Source organism: Pelophylax lessonae, assembly GCF_965119305.1.
Source record: "Pelophylax lessonae genome assembly, chromosome: 13".
In the NCBI taxonomy this organism is placed as follows: Eukaryota; Metazoa; Chordata; class Amphibia; order Anura; family Ranidae; genus Pelophylax; species Pelophylax lessonae.
The window spans coordinates 21787265-21810354 of NC_138780.1; the positions used below are offsets into that span (position 1 = coordinate 21787265).

Consider the following 23090-nt stretch of genomic DNA (forward strand, 5'->3'; position numbering starts at 1 on the left):
AAGCAGTGTTAAACATGAGGGGTGGGAACAGCGAAAAAATTCCCAAGGCTAAACAATAGCCAACCAGGTAAACAGGAGCTCAACGAAAAAAACTGGAGCCCACCTGAAAAACAACAATACACCCTCAAAGAGGACCAGGTCCTCAACAGCAGCCTGCAAAACTTTGCAGCCAAAGGAAGCATCCACTTTATAGAACTTTGTGAAAGTGTGCACAGACGACCAGGTGGCCGCCTTGCAAACCTGCGTCACTGACGTCTGATGACGGAAGGCCCAGGAGGCACTGAGCACCCGAGTAGAGTATGCCTTGACAGGGAAAGGAGGAACCTGACCCTTGATGGAATAGGCCTAAACCACTTTCTGATCCATCTGGAAATGGTTGTAAAGGAAACGGACAACCCTTTCCGAAGCCCACCCGTGAGCACAAATAGAGAGTCCGATTTCCTAAGACTCCGTAGCTGCCAGGTACACCCTAATTGCCCGAAACACATCCCAGGCATGCAAAGCAATTTCCTTCGGATGTTTTGGCCTGGGACACAGGGAACGCAACACAATGTCTTCATTCAAATGAAAATCAGAGACAACCTTTGGAAGGAACGACAGACAGGGGCGAAGAACCACCAAGGTGAACGACAGCATATTAAGGCCAATTCCAACACCCTGCATGCAGTATCTGGAGTTTGTCCACAGGAAGGAGCACTCTGGCTAAGGCCGAGTCCAGAGTCAGACCCCAGGCTTTGTGGAAAGAACCAGAGCAGACTTCTGAAAATTCAGAATCCAGTCAAACTCCCTCAGAGTTCGTATGGTGATTGCCAGGTTTTCCACCAGAGCAGCAGGAGATTCCGCTCGCTGAAGGAGGTCGTCCAAGTAGCACAGTACCACGATCCCCCATTGGCATAGCAATGCTAGGACGGGGCTAACACTTTTGTAAAGACCTAAGGAGCGAGACCAAAGGGTAACGCCACAAACTGATAATGCTCCTCTCCCACGGCAAAGCGGAGGAAGCACTGGTGACTGGAACATAATGTGAAGGTAAGCATCCTTGATGTTGAAAAAGGCAAGAAAATCCCCTGATGCAGGGATGCCACCACCATGTGAATGGACTCCATTCTGAACTTCTGCACCCGGACAAAGCAGTTCAGCGCCTTGAGGTCAAGGATTGGATGCACCTTGTCTTCCTTCCTGGGAACTGTAAACAGGTTTGAGTAAAAACCCTGAAAACCTTCCAATGTCGCTTGAAGTAACAGGTCTTGTACCGCCCTAAACAGACGCTGTAAGCAGTCCGGGGACAGGCGCAACTTGATCTTGTAGCCAGATCGTATGACTTTGTGGACCCACTTGTCTTGTACCAGGGAAGTCCACGGGTCCCAAAACCAGCAAAGACACCCCCCCCCCCGATATGGGTGAGAGTGAAGAAGCCTTGTCCACAGGTCTGGATAAGCCCACTCTCAACTTGCCAGACCAAGTTCGCTTAGATCCACCAGAGGCGGCCCTGAACGGCTTTTATCCCTTGTCAGTCTCCCCTGAGGGACGAAAAAACATGAGCAGAGGATGACCCACATCTACGATGAAGGTCCTTGCCCTTACTAGCCTGCGGAAAAAGGGTACACCCCCCCCGCGAGACCCTTAATTATGTCATCCAGTGTAGCTTCAAACAGGCAATCTCCTTGAAAAGGAAGATCAGTTAATGCCTTTTTAGTACTATGGTCCGCAGACCAGCATTTGAGCCAAAAAATACGTTGAAGGACCACTGCTGAAACCGAGTCTAGCGATTAGGGGAGCTGTGTCCAAAGAGGCATCACAGATAAACTGCAGCCCCTGGACCAACTGGTTCGCCAGCTCAGCAAAGGCAAGGGGGAGCTGTTCCCACTCCAGGTCACCACGTGAAGGCTTAGCCCACTCTGTCAGAGTTTGCGACACCAGTGCAATAGTAAATACAGCCCTCAGTGCCAAACAAGCCAGAGTATACATATTGCGGGCCACAGCCTTCCTGTCAGCCGGGTCCTTAAAGACCGGGTACTCCTAACTGGAATCCTGGTTGCTTTGTTCAATCCGATGACCGAAGGGTCCACCACCGGTGGAACAGTCCACTTTTTAAGAAGGGACTCCTCATAGGGGTACCGCATAACATCACATAGGGACCACAAGGGGTGTTTTGGCTGTTCCCACTCTTTAGCGACAATTCTGTCAAAATAGGCGGGGAAAGGAAACACCTTTGCCACTCTGGATGGCTTGTGAGTGCCAAAGGGAATGGACGCCTTGGCCGCAGCTTCAGGTGTGTCCTCCATTTTTAAGGTCTCACGCAGAGATACAATCAGTGCATCTGTCGGCCAGGAGGAATGCTGCCGACTCGGGCCGAGACCTGGTCGTACGTGACCTTGCGAGGCGCTCAACTCGCAGGCTAGCCCCCGTCCTCTGGGGCTATGTCGCCGCCAACCTAGCGCGGAGCTGAGGTCTGCGTGCGCACGCTGGCCAGACTGGGGGGGGGGGGACACCACTGGATCTAGATTATCCAGCCCGTCACCTAGTCTGGCAGTTGATTGTAGATCTCACAGGGGAAAAAAAAAAAAAAATCAAGGAGTACGTATAGCACAGAGTATATCCCTGGGACTGCCCATAGGCGTAGCCAGACTTTTTTCTGCCTAGTGTCCTACTCCTGCAGGGGGCAGTATAACCCAATGGTTAAGATGATCAGGAGCTGTGTCCGTCAATGAACAAGAGAAATTTTGTTTGGGTACAGCATTGCATGAGGGTGCAACTGTTATTCAAAGTGTGACAGCGCTGAAAGCTGAAAATTGGCCGGGGCAGGAAGGGCCGAAGTGCCCAGGTACTGAGTGCTGTGGATAATGCACTAGGTGTTTGTACCCTTTTGTCTTACTCAGTTTACACAGCTGTAAGAGTGCCTAATGTAATAGTCACAAAGGGAATGTTGTGTGGTACTCCAATCATGCCATAATGTGTACATGCGGTGTGGCAGCTGTTATCGCAGTGGAGCACTATAGGGTAGACATTAGGGGACGGTAACTCTGTGCTGCAGTTGGCAATCTGTCCTGAAAGAAATAGAAGAGAAGTTGCGTTACCTTGTTTTCTGGGAGGCGCTCCAGGGGGAGGGGACTTTGCTCGCTCTTTTGCGCTCTGAAGTGCTTTATTAACCCCGGGTTCACTCAGAAAGGCCTACGAGACAACAAGAACAACATTACAAGAACAGATCTTTGCACATTTATAATGACATAATATATGGAATCTGTCCTGTAGCCTTAACATCAGCCATAACATTATGACCACACATGGATCATCTTATTACAGTAGCATCTGAAAGCATGTGGGATATAATAATGGGCAGCAAGTGAACATGTTGACCCTGAAGTTGGTGTTGAAGGCCGAAAACAATGGACAAGTATAAGGATTTGAGCCACTTGGACAAAGGGCCAAACTGTATTGGCTAGACCCATTGTGACCCACAGCCAAAAATCACAATGGGCAGGTGAGCATCAGAATTGACCAAACAAAAAATTCTCCTGTGCTCAGGTGGTATGTAATGGAAGGATAAGGGATCTTATGGTCTTGATATGCACCACTCAAGGTCTTGCTGCCCCTCTCAGGACCAAGGGTATCCAAAATGTACTGAAAGACGACAAAAAAAAAAAAAAAAAAAAAGACGCACCGACCTCGTGCATTACCACTAAAAAAAGGGGTATTAATCCAAAGACGACATACATTATACATGCTGGTGTCAGCAACTATATGGCTGGGCTGGCGCGTTTCGAGTGAGGACCCTGGAACAGTTCAGTAGCACTTTTTGGCTCTGAGGAAGAGGGTCCTCCCTCGAAATGCGTCAGCCCAGCCATATAGTTGCTGACACCAGCACATCAAAGAGTACAGGGGTTCCCTGGTGACCTTGGAGATGACCAGTTCCATTGTCTTTTATGGGCTATATCACTCGTTTGGGAGTATAACGTAGGTCGTCTTTGAAAGACCACAACAAAAAGGGTGCACTGACCTTGTGTATTACCACTAAAAGGAGGTTTATTAATCCAGAGCATCAGAATTGGACCACAGAGCAATGGAAGAAGGTGGCCTGGTCTGATGAATGACGTTTCTATCATGTGGGTAGCTGGGTGCGTGTGCATCACTTACCTGGGGAAGAGATGGCACCAGGATGCAATATGGGAAAAAGACAAGCCGGTGGATAAAGTGATGCTTTGGGCAACGTTCTGCTGGGAGACTTTGCCATTCATGTGGATGTTACTTCCACATGTGCCACCTACCTAAACATTGTTGCTGACCAAGTACACCCCTTCACGGAAACCAAATTACCTGATGGCAGTTGGCCTCTTTCAGAAGCCTCTTTCTTTCTTTCAAACAAAAACGTGGGTCGCATGACGCCCTAAAGAAGCTCTTGTACCTTTTTTGGGCATCATGCGACCCGCGATTTTGTTTGCGCGATGTTACCGCGATTCGGCAGGCGGAAATCGCGGCAACATCGCACAGCGTTTGGGGTGCCATTGCAAATCAACGGCAACGCACAGGCATCCCGCGATTTGCAATGATTTCCGGATCGAGGCGATTCTGCCCGCGGTCCGCTACGCTAACATGTGAACGTAGCCTAAATCAGAGCAGAACAGCAACAGGCAAAGAAACAGTAAATAGGTAGATAGAGGATATCTGTGTTTACTTATACACTTAAATTGGATTTCCTAATTCCAGACTGAAAAAAAAAAAAAAAGAAACACCTTACCTTTTTTTCCTCTTCCAATTTCTTTTTTTCCTCCAAAATCTTGATCTTTAGTTCTTCGGTGCGTTTCTTGTGCCGCACCAAGGCATTTGCAAAGCTATCAGTGACTTTCAACACGTATTGCACGTCTTCCTTCCCTTCCACCATAAAGTTTCCCTAAAGTTGGGGAGAAACAATTGTCACAGTGATGGTGTAAAATGCAGATATCAGATGGGATAGGAAGTTGTACATCGCAGTACTTTGCACTTATTATATTAGAATGACGCGTCAATATAAAAAGTATAGTAAATGCCACGCTGCCACCAATCTTTATGGAATACCCAAAGTGGTTGGTGAAATGCAATGGTGTATGACACAAGACACCTATGCTTTAAAGGCCCAACTCCACCCAATTTTTATTTTGATAGAGTGGGTAAGGAAGCAGAAAAAAAAAACCTGATGGTTTAACTTTTCATTGCTCCGTTTCCTTCAGAGAATATCTCATCTCTTCCTGTCCTTGTGACACCCAAAGACAAGAGTAAATCTCATATAAAATGGGGACACAAGAGAGCAAATGGTGACAGAGGTTATAAAGATTTAGTTTACCTTCCCAACAATGCTTCCTGTTAACTATATTTAGGGCGTAACTTGAAACATGGTATTTCCCAAAATCCTAACCCCCCCCCCCCCACTTAAATTTACCTGAACAGGGGCGGTGCTTCTCCCTGCAGCATCCTGGTATTTCCCAAAAGCTTAACGCCACCCCCCCTAAAATTAAAGTAGGGGCGGTACTTCTCCCTGCAGCAGACTGGTAGTTCCCAAAATCCTAACCCCACCCCTCCTAAAATGTACCAGAACAGGGGCGGTGCTTCTCCCTGCAGCATCCTAGTATTTTCCAAAAGCCTAACCCCACCCCTCCTAAAATTTAAACAGGGGCGGTGCTTCTTCCTGCAGCATCCTAGTATTTTCCAAAAGCCTAACCCCACCTAAAATTTAAACAGGGGCGGTGCTTCTTCCTGCAGCATCCTGGTATTTCCAAAAATGCTAACCCCACCCCCCCTAAAATTTACCTGAACAGGGCGGTGCTTCTCCCTGCAGCACCCTGGTATTTCCCAAAATCCTAACCCTACCCCCCTAAAATTTAAACAGGGGCGGTGCTTCTCCCTGCAGCATTCTGGTATTTCCCAAAAGCCTAACCCCACCCCCCCTAAAATTTAAATAGGGGCGGTGCTTCTCCCTGCAGCATCCTAGTATTTCCCAAAAGCCCAACCCCACTTCTCCTTAAATTTAAACAGGGGCGGTGCTTCTCCCTGCAGCATCCTGGTATTACCCAAAAGCCTAACCCCACTTCTCCTAAAATTTAAACAGGGGCGGTGCTTCTTCCTGCAGCATCCTGGTATTTCCCAAAATCCTAACCCTACCCCCCCGAAAATTTACCTGAACAGGGGCGGTGCTTCTCCCTGCAGCACCCTGGTATTTCCCAAAATCCTAACCCCCACCCCTAAAATTTACCTGAACAGGGGTGGTGCTTTTCACTGCAGCATCCCGTTTTTTTTATTTAGAACTGTGAATGGAAAGACTACAGGTCTCTTCCGTCACCGCAGGAAAGGAACTTGCTGATCATGCTGACATGACTGACATCACCACACCTGTAGCCCATTAACAAGTAAAATCTCCTGCGCTTAAGTGCTGTGTTAAAGGGACGGCTGTATTGCTGGCATCTAGGATCTTGCTGCCCTCTTAGGACAACGGGTATCCATATGGACTGAAAATCTAGAAAACAAGGGAAGGGCGCACCGACCTAGTGCAATATCACAAGACATTTATTGGAAAATTAAAAAGACAAGCCATACATTATACACACAAACGTATGCATATAAAAACTCCTTTTGCAATAAGGAGACCTCCAAGACAAAGATGCTTTTCGGTAAAGCAGGGAGGGACTGGAAGGCGTCTGCGGTGATGTGGCTGACGCGTTTCAAGGGAGAACCCTTTTCATCAGAGCATTGAAGCACACAGGCTACAACATAATTGATGCTCTGATGGAACAGGGTACTCCCTTGAAACGCGTCAGCCCCATCACCATGGTGCATTCTAGTCCTCCTGCTTTACCAAAAAGCATCCTGGTCCTGGAGGTCTGATTGCAAAATGAGTTTTTATATGCATATACGTAATGTATGGCATGTCTTTTAATTTTCCAATAAATGTCTTGTGATATTGCACTAGGTCGGTGCGCCCTTTTTGTTTACTTGTAGCCCATTGTTTCCTTCCTCAAGCTCCATAAACAGAAGGTTTGTACCTCCGTATGGACCACGGGCTGGGATGTAAAGCTGTCGGAGCCTGTGCATGTTGCATTGATTGCAGCTGCAATAATAATAATAAGATTGCAGCTGGAATAATCTGCAATAATAATAAATAATAAGATTGCAGCTGGAATAATCTGCAATAATAATAAGATTGCAACTGGAATAATCTGCAATAATAAATAATAATAAGATTGCAACTGGAATAATCTGCAATAATAATGCAGCTGGAATAATCTGCAATAATAATAATAATAATAATAATAATAATAAGATTGCAGCTGGAATAATCTGCAATAATAAAAATAGTAAGATTGCAGCTGGAATAATCTGCAATAATAATAATATTGCAACTGGAATAATCTGCAATAATAAATAATAATAAGATTGCAACTGGAATAATCTGCAATAATAATGCAGCTGGAATAATCTGCAATAATAATAATAATAATAAGATTGCAGCTGGAATAATCTGCAATAATAAGATTGCAGCTGGAATAATCTGCAATAATAATAATAAGATTGCAGCTGGAATCTGTAATAATAATAATAATAATAATAATAATAATAAGATTGCAGCTGGAATAATCTGCAATAATAAAAATAGTAAGATTGCAGCTGGAATAATCTGCAATAATAATAATAATATTGCAGCTGGAATAATCTGCAATAATAATAATAATATTGCAGCTGGAATAATCTGCAATAATAATAATAATATTGCAGCTGGAATAATCTGCAATAATAATAAGATTGCAGCTGGAATAATCTGCAATAATAATAATAATAATAATAATAATAAGATTGCAGCTGGAATCTGCAATAATAAAAATAATAATAATATTGCAGCTGGAATAATCTGCAATAATAATAATAAGATTGCAGCTGGAATCTGCAATAATAAAAATAATAAGATTGCAGCTGGAATAATCTGCAATAATAATAATAATATTGCAGCTGGAATAATCTGCAATAATAATAAGATTGCAGCTGGAATAATCTGCAATAATAAGATTGCAGCTGGAATAATCTGCAATAATAATAAGATTGCAGCTGGAATAGACTGCAATTATAATAATTATTAGTATTATTATTATTATCATCTCATCCGAACTGCCAGACGGATGGAAAATAGGGTTTCCACCCGTCTGGATTTGACGGACAGGATCGGATGTCAGCGGACATGTCTCCACTGACATCCGCTGCCCCATAAAGATGCATGGGGCATCCATTCAGATCCGCCTGAAAAACTGACAGGCGGATCCGTATGTGTGAAAGGGGCCCAAGGGTAAAGCAGAAGATGAAATGAGGACAGGCAGAAGGAAAAGCAGAGGAAGGGGGAAATGGAAGGAGAGAAAGAGAAAAGGGGGGAGCAATGTAGAAAAGGGGGGGGGGGGGGAGCAATGTAGAAAAGGGGGGGGAGCAATGTAGAAAAGGGGGGGGGAGCAATGTAGAAAAATAAAGGAGGAGAATTGAAACATAGGACAAAGGAAACGTAGCATATAGAATAAAGAGGGAAAGTTTTAGTAAAGGAAGAATGAAAATGATATGGAAGGGAAAAAATATTTACCAAGAAATCATAGAGCTCGTCATTGCACCAGAAGTCCTCCAGCTCACGCTTGTCAGAATCCTAGAGGGAAAAAAAGGAAAGGAAACTTTACTAAATCCCTCTACTGAAGATTAACCATCTGAAAATACCAGATTACATCCAGAATATATTCCTGGGGTCTGTGACATCTGCTACAAGAACCTGCAGTTACGAGGACAGTTAAAATTCACACAAAAAGGGAATATTATACAAAAATTTATATCAAATTAATGATCGCCTAATTAGGCTCTCATGGTTATGTTAAAAAAAATCCCCCTTGCTGGAATATTTTAGGATATAGATGGCAGCATGTGACTGCACACAATTGCTGGTTTACATTCCCACCATCCGCTACAAACCATTCCTCCAAACTACAATCCCGCTTCAGGGCTACCATAAAATACTTAGCATTATAATAATAATATATGATATTATGGCCACTTCTATTTTTTTCCTATATTGTATTATATATTATGGCCACTTTGCTATTTTTTTCCCTATTTTTTAATTAAGAGTCGGTTCACACTATGGCGACACGACTTTGGGGGGCGACTAGTGAAGTCGCTGTGCACCGCGACTTCGGCGTGACTTGCACGGACTTCACATAATGGAAGTCAATGCAAGTCGCTCCGACTTCGGTCAATAGTAGTGCAGGAACCTTTTTCTAAGTCGGAGCGACTTGAGTCGCTCCTATTAGAACGGTTCCCATAGCACAGAATGGAGCACGACTTGTCAGGCGAACAAGTCGCGGTAGTGTGAACCGGCAGTAAAGGCTAAGTACAGCTTTTAAAAAAATAAATGCATTTAAAAATCTTCATTTATTTTTTTTTTTTTTTAAGGAGCCTGCAGGAGCATTGCACCAATGATCAGCAGACCACTTGTAAAATCTCAGGTTAGTGCAGACTCAGGGAAGCGGTCTACTGGTATCTCGTACAGCATGAAGATCAATGGACTACAACAGTGCTCAGCAGAGCCCGTATAGTTTGAGAACTGCAAGCCACCAGCCAGTACTTGTAGTCTCATCATTTACAGGAAATGGTGAATAAATGAGGCGGCGGTGAGGGCGGAGCCCCGTACGGCTGCACTGCTTTCAAATTTTGACAGTGGGTGTGGGGAGAGGATCCCCCGCCTGCTGTCACAGAGAGAAGCCTGCAGATAATGGAACACGCTACAAGTTTCACCCTAAAAATGAGTGGAACATGTAACGCGTTCCAAGGGTGAACATATTCTTTAAAGCAGGACGACTAAAGCTCCTCTGTAAGAAACAAGGAGCAGACAGGCTTTAATTGCAGAAGAGACGTGCAAATAAATGCCCCTACCTGCCTCTGCTTGTCTTCAGCTCAGCTTACAGCACAGGGTAATCTCTGAGTGCTAGGATAACAAACTCCTAAACAAGATTTTATCCTGCGCTGCCCAATAAAGAGCCACTTTGAAGAATTTTAGACACATTAATGTTTAAATCTAATCTAACATTGGTTGACCTTTTAAGAAAAGCTGAACATTGTATTCGCTCTTTTTCAAAGTCAGTGGTTGTCAACTTAGTTAAAATAGGGGGCTTTAAATGTGGCACCTGCCATCCCCAGGGGGCTAAGAACCATTAGAGACTGGGGCCACATAATTATTGGCCGGTAACTAGAGATCGGCATGTGCTGGAGTACACACATACACAATATAATATATATATATATATATATATATATATATATATATATATATATATACACACATACACATACATACATACACACATATACATACACATACATATATACATACACACACACACGGTTATGTTGACAGCGGTGACTACTCACTTTATCTTTGCCACCTTCCAAAGACGGCTCTCCACTGTATAACAGAAAAAAAAAAAAAAGCTGAACATATCAAATATATTAAAAGGAGTAACTGTTCTTCGTAGTCTAATAATTATTATTCCAAATTGGTATAAGTTGAGAAAATGTATTCGTACAAGTCTGCAGATGCTGGCACATGGGGAGGGGGGGGGAAGGCTACAGATGCTGGCACATGGGGAGGGGGGGGAAGGCTACAGCTGCTGGCACATGGGGAGGGGGGGGGAAGGCTACAGCAGCTGGCACATGGGGGGGGGGGGGGGGAGGCTGCAATTGCTGGACCATGGGGAGGGGGGGAGGCTACAGCTGCTGGCACATGGGGAGGGGGGGAAAGGCTACAGCTGCTGGCACATGGGGAGGGGGGGGGGGGGAGGCTGCAGCTGCTGGCACATGGGGAGGGGGGGGGGGGGAACGGCTACAGCTGCTGGCACATGGGGAGGGGGGGGAGGCTGCAGCTGCTGGAACATGGGGAGGAGGGGGGGGGGGCTGCAGCTGCAGGCACATGGGGGGGGGGGGGGGGGAGGCTACAGCTGCTGGCACATGGGGGGGGGGGGGGAGGCTACAGCTGCTGGCACATGGGGAGGGGGGGAAAGGCTACAGCTGCTGGCACATGGGGAGGGGGGGGGGGGGGAGAAAGGCTGCAGCTACTGGAACATGTTACATGTTCTACCCTAAATACAGGTGGAATATGTTCCAAAAGGTGAACTTAATAAATATGGGTTTACGACAACTTTATGTGACAGTGGAGGTGCTTAGCATTCAATGAAAGGGAGCGGCGCTTAATCTCAACTTGGGCACGTGTGAATTCCCCATGTAGAGTTTTGGATAGGATTCTAATGGGGTGCCACAGGGGTCAATTTCAAAAACATACACAGGTAACCCTGACATCTGTAAAGCATATGAGTAATATACCGACCAAACCCAAGCTATCATATTTTAGAGGACATCCCTTCTATATATAGCTCGTATATACTCACCTCTTCGCTGGGTCTCTCCTTTCAATTGCACGAGCCACCTTTAATTCTGCCATGCAGGGAATCAAAGATAAAGAGGATTAACATGGAATGCATAACAAATCACATTGATCAAGACTCACGTAAAAAAGGTTGCGTCGCTCCCAGTAGCCACAGAGTTTTCCTCTTTTACACCAACCAAGATTACTATAAGCCTCTACACCAGGGGTCTCTTGCCAGAGGCTAAAATTAAACCCAAATAGAGAATTCCTTTGCCAATGCGTTTTCTGAGGCACGTAGCGCCAGGGCGGTCGTAATTAGCCTTGCCTCTCTCTACATGTAATGTATGTCAAGCTGCCACAAGCATATGCAAGTCGGGCATCCTGTAAACTTCCAAGGGGGACGGCGCCGTCTCCCAGAAGTGGGGAAGGGTATTGACAGTTACCCATTTCCCCCCTCCCCCTTGAAAGGCGCCAAATACGGCGCCGGAGCGGGTTAGAGGAAGCAAATGAGTGGGTGGAACTCCGCTTTCAGTCTACACGAATGTGTCTAACACAAGGCCCACTGGCCAAGCCGCCCCCAGGCCATTTCATATGGTCCTCTCACCCCTCTGCAGCTGCCACAACCCCCCCCCCTCATCTTCGCCCCCGTGTCTCAGCAGTCGGAAGCAGAGAAGACAAGAACTCCTCTGCCATATCTGCAGTGAAGGTAAGCATGATGGGAAATTTAGTTCCAAAACATCTGGGGTGCCAAGGTTCGCCATCTCTGGTCTAGCAGATACAACCGGCACTTTGAGGGAAACTATAAATTCTGATGCGGCCCACAATGAAATGGCGTGGACATCCCTGGTGTAGAGATTGCAAAAATCATAGGATGGTTACCACGATACATCTCCCCCCCCCCCCCCCCCCGACTACACTACAGCTTAAACACCCAAAGAAAGAATAAAATTCACAGACGTTACCTTTAAATGTTCTGCCTCGATCCCCCTTCGTATATGGGTTCGTCACAACAGCGCGGCGTAATGCTACCAGTTGTTGACTCATTGCAGATGGATAGACATTTTCAGCAGGTGGCCTCTTCCTAGATTCTCTCTGGCTCATTGTAGGATAGCCATCAGCAGAAGCACGGCGCATTGTTGAACGCTCTTGACTCATTCCAGTTCGGGCATCAGCAGGCGATTGGTGAAAAGCTGGCCCTTCCCGGCTCATCATAGGTCGGTCATCGCTAAAGCCACGATGCAACCCGGCTCCTTCTGGATGTTCTGAAGACTGGGCTTCCACGAAGGCACGCTGCAACAAAAACATGACATCCTCTTGACCTCTTTGGGGTTGGCTGTCACTGGCATGAGGGGGCATCATCCGATCTTGACTCATTGGGTACTGGCCATCACTGGAAAGACGGCGCATCATTACATCTTCTTGACTCATTGGGTACTGGCCATCACTCGAAAGACGGCGCATCATAGCTTCTTGACTCATTGGGTAGTGGCCATCACCAGAAAGACGCCGCATCATTGAGTCTTCGTTACTCATTGGGTATCGACCATCACTGGCCCGAAGGCGCATCATTAGCTCTTCTTGGCTCATTGGAAAGCGCTCAGAGAAAGCGCGTAGTAAACGAGCCTCTTCTGGATTCAAAGATCCTAAACCTAACTGGCGGAATCTTTCACTTTCCATAAACTGCTCCTCAAAATCACGTCGAAATGGGTCTCTTTCCATTCTCCTGGCTTGGGAAAAGCCAAATGGGGGTAATGCAGGTTCCCGGATATACCCTGGGTCACCTCGAAGACTGTTTTCCAAGGATCGCTTGCGTACACTTGGAGAGGTTCTTGCATATCGATCTCGGCGTTTTTCCCTCAAATCAGTGTCATGTCTCTTAAATAAATCGTCCAGTTTTTTTCTCCTTTCTGTTGAATTACAAAATGTACTCTTAATGCATCACAGAAGCACAGAAAGTCTACCCATACAAATGTTATTTACTTTAAAATCAAGAATTTTGACTTTAGTAGAGCAACTGTAACGCAATCCTGTCACTAAGGGCTTGTTTAACCTTGCGTCAAAATGTGGCATTGGACACGCTTTTATTTATTTTTTTAAACACTCTGAATGCCAATCAAAGCTCCTGTGATTAAATAAAATTTTTACCTTACAGTCCTGTTCACATATTGGGTTTACTTTGACTAACAATATTAACAGCGGTTACAATATAATTACTATTAAACACTTGCTGACCGCTTAAGATATAGAATATATATATATATATATATATATATACACACATATACACACACATATATAATACACGTGTACACACACACACACACAGGGGCTGCTACAGGCAAAACGTAGGGGTATGCCGCTCACCTGGTGGCAGCTAGGGGGCGAGCACGCGCCGCTGGTGGTAGCTAGGGGGCGAGCACGCGCCCCTGGTGGCAGCTAGGTAGCGAGCACGCGCCGCCTGACACCCGCGATTGCTCCCCGCTGAGAGAGAACGGTCAGCTGTTGTAAACACAGCTGACCATTCTTCTCTCTGGAATGATCACAGAGCGCCTGTGATCCTTCTATATGGGATCACAGGTCTCTATGATCATTTCACATGCCACGCCCCCCCCAGTTAGAATCACTCCCCTAGGCTTACATTTAACCCCTTGATCACCCATAATGTTAACCCCTTCCCTGCCAGTGTCATTATTACGGTGACAGTGCATATTTTTAGCACCGATTACTGTAGTAATGTCACTGGTCCAAAAGTGTCAATGTCAGTTAGGGGTCCGATCTGTCTGCCGCAATGTCGCAGTCCCACAAAGAAAAAAAAAAAGTTAAAGGAAAATCAAAATAAAAAAAAAAAAAAAAAAAAAGGAAAACATCCTTTGTAACTTTAAACCGATAACCTGTAAAAATGTTTAAATTGTCGCCTATAAAGTACCAATGTTTGGTGCCATTCCACGAGTGTGTGCAACTAAAGCATGACATGTTCAGTATCCATTTACTCAGCGTAACATCTTTCACTTTATACAAAAAAAAAAAAAAAAAAAACAAACAAAAAAAAAAACAACTAACTTTAGTTTTTCTTTATGTTTTTTTTAATTCATGAAAGTTTTCCCCCCCAAAAAAAAGGCGCTTAAAAAGTTGCTGCGCAAATACTGTGTGGCGTGAAAAATTGTAACGACCACCATTTTATTCCCTAGGGTCTCTATTTTTTTTAGCAAACATACATATATAAAAAAATAAAATAATATATATATATATATATATATATATATATATATATATATATATAGACACACACACACACATATATATATATATATATATATATATATATATATATATATATATATATATATAATATTTGGGGGTTCTGAGTAATTTTCTAGCAAAACAATGGTTTTTACATGTAGGAGGTGAGTGCCAGAATAGGCCCCGTATGGAGGAGGTTAAAAAGGTAAGACAACCCGCATTTACGGAACAAATCTGCAAACCATGAATGATCTATCTGTCATCATGCAACCAAAATATTAGGTCTGAGTGCAACAAGCAGAGCAGGTGTGCAGGCCCGGGAACTTAGAAATCTCACAGGTAGAGTCCTCAAGAACTGTGACAGTGGTCACATGATTGGAAGCCACTCCCACTGGCGTTTGATTTGTAGCCCCGACCGAGAGCCGTCAGCGACAGATTGGTGTTTGTGCCGAGTGCGCGCAACATCGGCTACCCAGCAACGCATATGTGCGCCATGTGAGCTTTAAAAGCCCACCCCACCTTTCCACCGCACGTGTTTATCGGTTTTTATTGTGGACTGACCCTTTCAATAAACAAAGACGGAAAGTGAACGTACCTTCAAATTCTTTAGGATCTGGCCATGTAAAAACTTTCTCGAGAGCCTGAAATTTATAAAACAAAAATAAAAACACAAGGTTAATCACCTAAAGATCAAAAAAACACTAATCGGAAATACCGATTAGAAGTTTGTGTCTCCAATTCTCCCACAAGACTATTAGCTGGACTCCCCAATTATTCGTTTCCCCTGAATTATAGATTAGTAGAAGCACCTCATTCACTCTTGTTTCATACATGGAACCTCACAACTGAAGACCACATATGACCAAACCGTTGGGAGACACCTGGCCATCTCACCTGCATTAGCTTTGTTGGACATCGCATTCCAAATCATGAGCATTATTATGGAGTTGGAAGTCCTTTGTATCTTGAACAATTCTGTATAATAACACCACCCATGAGTGGGGAAAAAGCCCAGTATTTTCAGGTATCGGGAGCTTGTGACTCAACTCATACGTGCCATCACTGGTGCTTGGCAGGTTGCCACTGTGGTATTTAGAGCTGTCACATGGAGGTGCCATCGTTGTACACTAGGAGGTGGACGGGCCCCACCCTTTGTACACTGGGAGGTGGACGGGCCCCACCCTTTGTACACTGGGAGGTGGACGGGGCCCACCCTTTGTACACTGGGAGGTGGACGGGGCCCACCCTTTGTACACTGGGAGGTGGACGGGCCCCACCCTTTGTACACTGGGAGGTGGACGGGCCCCACCCTTTGTACACTGGGAGGTGGACGGGCCCCACCCTTTGTACACTGGGAGGTGGACGGGCCCCACCCTTTGTACACTGGGAGGTGGACGGGCCCCACCCTTTGTACACTGGGAGGTGGACGGGCCCCACCCTTTGTACACTGGGAGGTGGACGGGCCCCACCCTTTGTACACTGGGAGGTGGACGGGCCCCACCCTTTGTACACTGGGAGGTGGACGGGCCCCACCCTTTGTACACTGGGAGGTGGACGGGCCCCACCCTTTGTACACTGGGAGGTGGACGGGTCCCACCCTTTGTACACTGGGAGGTGGACGGGTCCCACCCTTTGTACACTGGGAGGTGGACGGGTCCCACCCTTTGTACACTGGGAGGTGGACGGGTCCCACCCTTTGTACACTGGGAGGTGGACGGGTCCCACCCTTTGTACACTGGGAGGTGGACGGGTCCCACCCTTTGTACACTGGGAGGTGGACGGGTCCCACCCTTTGTACACTGGGAGGTGGACGGGTCCCATCGTTTGTACACTAGGAGGTGGACGGGTCCCATCGTTGTACACTAGGAGGTGGACGGGTCCCATCGTTGTACACTAGGAGGTGGACTGGTCCCATCGTTGTACACTAGGAGGTGGACGGGTCCCATCGTTGTACACTAGGAGGTGGACGGGTCCCATCGTTGTACACTAGGAGGTGGACGGGTCCCACCGTGGTACACTAGGAGGTGGACGGGTCCCATCGTTTGTACATTAGCAGACTGAACTACAGACCCCCAACAGAGCAGAACAAGGCTGAACCTCAATAGAAGGCATGTGGAGAGAAGAGAATGGGCCATCAGGAATATTTACCCTTACACTTTTCCTTCCAAAACATCGCTCTACAATTTGGACACATTTCGACAACCTCTTGAATTTGTTCTCTGTGTTTACTTTGTAATTTTTCCCAATGCCCTTGTCTTTGTGAAGCTGGGACTGGAAGACATAAGAAGTAGTTAAATGAGCTTTAGCCAGGATTGGGTAATTATTTTTTTTTTTTTAAACAAAGTTGCTGAAATAATATGCTTACCATGTAAAGGATCCGGTGCTCAATTGACTGGACATGATAAAATATTGTCTTTGTCTTAAACTCGCCTTTGCACAGATTGCACACATACATGCGTTGCCCAGATTCATCTGGAAGATACTCCAAAATGTACTCAAGACCTGTTTCAAAAGACATAAAAATGCACACCATTAAACACTGCAAATTCCTTTCTATCCTGGATAAATTCACTGACCTTGGTGATATCTGATTTTATCATACAACAAACAATTAAACCCCGATGACTGTGCCACTTGTGAGTCTTCAAATAATTTTATAAAACAAAGAGGAACACCGAAAAAAAAAAAAAACAAACAAAAGCACTGCATGGGCTAACTGCTCGTTTTTTTCTACACCAGCGATGGGGGAACATTGGCACCCCAGATGTTTTGGAACTACATTTCCCATGATGCTCATGCACTCTGCAGAGTAGTTGAGCATCATGGGAAATGTAGTTCCAAAACATCTGGGGTGCCAAGGTTCGTCATCACTGGGACTCTAGGGGATTGCGGAGAGGAGATATTCTTGCCTAACCTGCTGAGCGCAAGACCGGTTCCCTGCCGCTCCTGCCTCCCCACACGCTAGCGGTCTTGTGAATAACTGTTCCTGACGTCATGCACACCCATAGACTGGCTCTGGATGTGAGAATGGCCAAACAGTTCACTGCTGGATGTAGGGGGGGGGGGGGGGGGGAATCAAAGAAAACGAAGAGAAGACTCAGCCAATCTCTACCGCCATATAAATGATGTTTAGACAAAGTGCCGGTGCTCAGGCCAACCAGTCCACTGTATCTAAATCCAACAAAAAGCCAGTAAACTGTGCTGCTTCTTAAAAGATCTTTTATTGATGCACAACAGCAAATACAATGTCCATAGATGCTAACGCGTTTCGTCCTCAGCCTGCGTCAAAAGATCTTTTTAGGAAGAAGCACCGAGTTGCCGGCTTTTTTGGATTTAAAACAAGCAGTTAACCCATGCAGTGCAGGCACAGCCCCACTGTATAAGAATTTTCTTCTTTTTTCTTTTTTAAATGGAGGTTTTTGAGCCAAGGGGAAGGGGAGATCTTTAAAACTGCTGAAACGTGTTGGCTGTTCTATATGGTCTGTGAGCAAATATTAACATTTTTACCTTTTGTTTGGTGCTTTCATTAGACTTTGTACATGTGAATCGCTTATCTGAGCCCCTTGCCTTCAGGGCCAGTTCACACCATATGCAGTCCAGTGTGTTTTTTTTTTTCTGCATCAAAAAAGGCATGGAAAGTTGGTTATATGGTTTCCAATGGCATAGTTCACACCAGTGAGGTCAGTTCCAGAAAAAAAAAAAAAAAGCAGAACATCCTGTATTTTTCCTGCACTGGAACGCTGTAAAACGCATTAAAAACACACTGGAATGCACCAAAAATGCACTGGAACACATCCTTATTTAAGGAAAAAAAGGGGGGGGGATGCACTGAATTGCACGAAAAACGCACAAAAAAAGCATCAGAAATGCACTGGAACACACGTCATTTAATGCGGTAGTATACCGCTTTTTTTTTTACTTTTAACTACAGGTAAGCCTATAATAAGGCTTACCTGTAGGTACAATTAATATCTCCTAAACCTACACGGTTTAGGAGATCTTTGCTTTGCATGCAGCCGCTGACGCGTGCGGCGCCTGCGCTCTGAAGGTCCGGCGGACCTTCAGAGTTCCTTGCCGGGAATTGCCGGAAAATGACTACAGCTCGCATGCGTCATCGCGGCTCCGGCCACAGCGCCGGAGCCACCGAAGCCGAAGAGACACCGAAGGATCATGTCAGCTCCCACGGCGATGTCCGGGGGTCCGTGTCGGGGCTTCGTTCTAAGGTAAGTGTTTCACAATGAGCTGGTATGCGATGCATACTAGCTCATTATGCCTTTGTCCTGCAGGGTTTTCTTTTTCTTCGAGTTTACTACCGCTTGAAGGTTAAGAAAACAAAAAAGGGGGGGGATGCACTGGGCTTCATCAAAAAAAGGATCAAAAAACGTACTGGAACACATCCTTGTTTAAGGTTAAGAAAAAAAAAAAAGGGGGGGGGGGGGGAATGCACTGGACTGCATCAAAAATGTATGAAAAAAGCATCAAAAGAGCACTGGTATGCACAAAAAACTCACTGGAACACGTCTAAGGCTTAAATAAAAAAAAGGGGTGGGGGGGGTGGGGGAGAATGCACGAGAACGCATCAAAAATGCGTTTAAAAGCATCTGGAACGCATCTTGACTAAGTTTCTATGGTGTGAAGTGGCTCTTAAAGAGTAACTCGACTTTTGCTGAGAATTTCCCCTCTGGGTGATCTCTGTACATTGCATGGATTTTAAGAAACATTGTTGCCGATTCCTACCTTTTGTTATTCTGAAGAAATAGCCATTTGTGTTCACGTGCAAAACAAATCTGAAAAATCTTAGAATTCTTTACCAGCTGCTGCACTTGCAGGGCTCTGAGGAAAGTGGCAGTGTCTGCACCCCTTTAGATGTGATTTTTTTTTCCTTTGGAAGTAACTCCCCAAAAATGAAATTTTTGTTGCAGGTGGATGTCCAAAATCTGACTTAGTGCAGGCTTCTAGGAAAATCAGTGAGCCGATCATACAAGCAGGAAATGACATATCCGGGGGGTGTTCTATACAATATCTGTGTACAGAACACCTCCAGGTAGCCATATTTATTTGCTATCCCACCCCCCCACCACAAATGGAGTTACCCTTTAAGACAATAGAACCATTGGGCCTTATTGTGATCTAATCTGCTGATTTCATCTAGCTTCTTCCATTTGTTCCATATGGCGTAAGCAGGGCTGCTATTAGCCCCATACAGCCAAGGCGACACAGTGGGGTCCCCCGTCATACAGCCAAGGCGACACGGTGGGGTCCCCCGTCATACAGCCAAGGCGACACGGTGGGGTCCCCCGTCATACAGCCAAGGCGACACGGTTGGGTCCCCCGTCATACAGCCAAGGCGACACGGTTGGGTCCCCCGTCATACAGCCAAGGCGACACGGTTGGGTCCCCCGTCATACAGCCAAGGCGACACGGTTGGGTCCCCCGTCATACAGCCAAGGCGACACGGTTGGGTCCCCCGTCATACAGCCAAGGCGACACGGTTGGGTCCCCCGTCATACAGCCAAGGCGACACGGTTGGGTCCCCCGTCATACAGCCAAGGCGACACGGGGGCCTACCATACAGCCAAGGCGACACGGGGGCCTACCATACAGCCAAGGCGACACGGGGGGCCTACCATACAGCCAAGGCGACACGGGGGCCTACCATACAGCCAAGCTTTTTTTTTTTTTTTTAACAAAAACAAGGAATATCCAGGCGCTCCTGGGGGACCTATGTGTAGGACAGGGATCCCCAAACTAAGGCCCTCCAGATGTTGCAGAACTACACGTCTCATGAGGCATTGTAAAACTCCAACATTCACAGACATGACTGGGCATAATGGGAATTGTAGTTCCTGAAAAACTGGAGGGCCATAGTTTGAACACCCCTGGAGTAGAGGATAGATGCTGTCCAATGTGCCACAATCGATGTCCCCATGCTGCCAGCCAATCAAGCATGGGATGAGGTGCTAGGACAAATTGCAACATGTGAAGGTGCAGCATGGGAACATGATGGAAAGAATCCAGAGGATGCAGATGAGATGTCCAATGAATAAAAGGTTAGTTTATGGTTTAACCCGTGTGGCTCGGTGTTAAATTTTCAGTACCAAAAGCGGTAACCCCGAGTCACACTCCGGATTACCCCCAGAATAACACTCACCTTCCCCTGTTATCCCCTGCCGTCCTCCCCCAATGCCGGCATTTGCCTTCTGGTTCCTTTCCCTGTGAGCGTTGCGACGCAGGCGGGGGGGGGGGGGGGGGGGATTTTGACGATTCTGATGTCTCTTTCTGGCACATAGCTTGTGGAATTTGGGAAGTAAGCTATCAAATGATTCTTCAGATTTTCCAACGGAGCGATGTGCCAGAAAGACATCAGAATCGTCGCTGTCGTCACTTTCCCACGAATCGCTATCACTCAGTTCTTCAAGTAGCTCCTTTTCACTGTTGCCGTTTTCCAGTTCATCTAAAGTAACTCCTTTTTCGCTGTCGCTATTTTCCAGTTCTTCTAAAAAGTGCTTTTGCGCAAAAAACGCTTTTTGGAAGACGCCATGGTCGTTCTCTATTTTCCAGGCACAAAGAACTGGAAAAGCACAGGCAGGGCACTGGAAAAGTCACCAGGTGAAATCCTGTGGTGAAATGGGATGATACAGTGTAATCCGTTAGGATCACAGCTTTCTATCATCTCATTTGATGTATTTACTTTTTTTAAATTGCAGCCGATTCCACCCCCCCTGTGTCGCAACGCTCGCAGGGAAGGGAACCGGAAGGCAAGTGCCAGCATCGGCCCAGCACACAGGGGGGGGATGGCTGGAGGAAAACGGCGGGGGAATCACAGGGGAAGGTGAGTTTTAAAAAAATATAAAAACCGATTTCCATGCAAAACAATGTACCACTTTCAGCACAAATTCTGACAATCAGACCGCCAGGGAGGTTAAAAAGGACTACAATGTACACACCACCCTGGGTTTGGAGTCAGGCAGGGGCGCTGTCGGGGACGGAACCTGGATGGCCAGTTGCCAAACACCGCTGTGTGCTGGGATGGAGACAAGCCTCGCCGGCACGAGGATAAGCTGTCACGCTGCGAGCCCTGGTGAGGTATCCAGAAGAGAATCACTCACCTTGCAGGAAACCAGGGTGGAATGCAAGCGTACTCCGTTGCCATGACTACGAGTCTCGCGCGCATGCACTTCATCAAGACCCCCCACACCAGGGCTCGAAGCGTCGCAGTGACAGCTTATACCCGCGCCGGCCAGGCTTCTCTCCATCCCAGCACACAGTGGTGTTTGGCAACTGCCCACCCAGGCTCCATCCCCGACAGCGCCCCTGCCTGACTCCAGACCCAGGGTGGCATGCACATTGTGGTCCTTTAAATCAAAGGACCACAATGTAAATACCACCCTGGGTCTTTGAGTCAGACAGGGGCGCTGTCGGGGGTTGCCAGTTGGCAAAACACCGCTGTGTGCTGGGATAAGAGAAGCCTCACCGGCACAAAGATAAGCTGTCACTGCCATGCTCCGATCCCCTACTGCGAAACCCGGAAGAGAATCACTCGCCTTGCAGGAACCAGGGTGGAACGCAGTTGCCGTGACAACTCGTTTCATGCGCTTTATCAAGACCCAACACACCAGGGCTCGGAGCGTCGCGGTGACAGCTTGTCCGACAGGGGCGCGAGGATAAGCTGTCACTGCGACGCTCCGAGTTCTAGTGTGGTATCCGGAAGAGAATCACTCGCCTTGCAGGAACCAGGGCAGAACGTAAGCTCCCTGCGTTGCCATGACTACGCGTTTTGCGGGCATGCGCTTTATCAAGACCCCCACACCAGGGCTCGAAGCGTCGCAGTGACAGCTTGTCAGGCAGGGGCGAAGGATAAGCTGTCACTGCAACGCCCTGACCCTAGTGTGGTATCCGGAGGAGAATCACTCGCCTTGCAGGAACCAAAGCGGAAGGCAAGCGTCCACCGTTGCCGTGACTACGCGTTTTGCGCGCATGCGCTTTATCAAGACACCAGGGCTCAGAGCGTTAGTGACAGCTTATCCTCGCGCCCCTGCCTGACTCCAGACCCAGGGTGGTATGTACATTGTGGTCTTTTTTTTGTTAGACAAACCAAGATTTTATCGGACATCTCATCTGCATCCTCCTTGGATCCTTTCAGTCATGTTCCCATGCGCCGCCTACACATGTTTAACCTGATATGACGTTTTACATATTCATCAAGCACTGAATATCGGGAGCTGCTTCCGTGCACTCATCCCCCCCCATACACATGTTGCACCTCATCCCATGCTTTAATGGCTGGCAGCATAGGGACATCGATTTTATTTATCTGCATCCTCCTTGGATCCTTTCCGTCACGTTGCCATGCGCCGCCTACACATGTTGCATGGTATCTTTTTTTCAACCTAACCTATATAATTCTGTAATGCAAGAGCAAACCTTTGTGGACGCTGAATCA

At 46.6% G+C, this 23090-nt stretch overlaps 1 protein-coding gene across 1 annotated transcript in view; it reads right to left on the reverse strand.

Moving 5' to 3' along the window:
* The window catches only part of LOC309569121 (uncharacterized protein), a gene marked incomplete at its 5' end in the record, with an annotated part of 49322 nt that overhangs the window by 14183 nt on the left and 12049 nt on the right, over positions 1-23090 (reverse strand). The window contains 9 exons of the mRNA XM_082274883.1: positions 3078-3171; positions 4736-4888; positions 8585-8644; positions 10417-10450; positions 11430-11475; positions 12370-13314; positions 15243-15288; positions 16796-16918; positions 17013-17149. Of these exons, the coding sequence (XP_082131009.1) occupies positions 3078-3171; positions 4736-4888; positions 8585-8644; positions 10417-10450; positions 11430-11475; positions 12370-13314; positions 15243-15288; positions 16796-16918; positions 17013-17149 (1638 nt within the window). The remainder of the gene's footprint in view (positions 1-3077; positions 3172-4735; positions 4889-8584; positions 8645-10416; positions 10451-11429; positions 11476-12369; positions 13315-15242; positions 15289-16795; positions 16919-17012; positions 17150-23090) is intronic.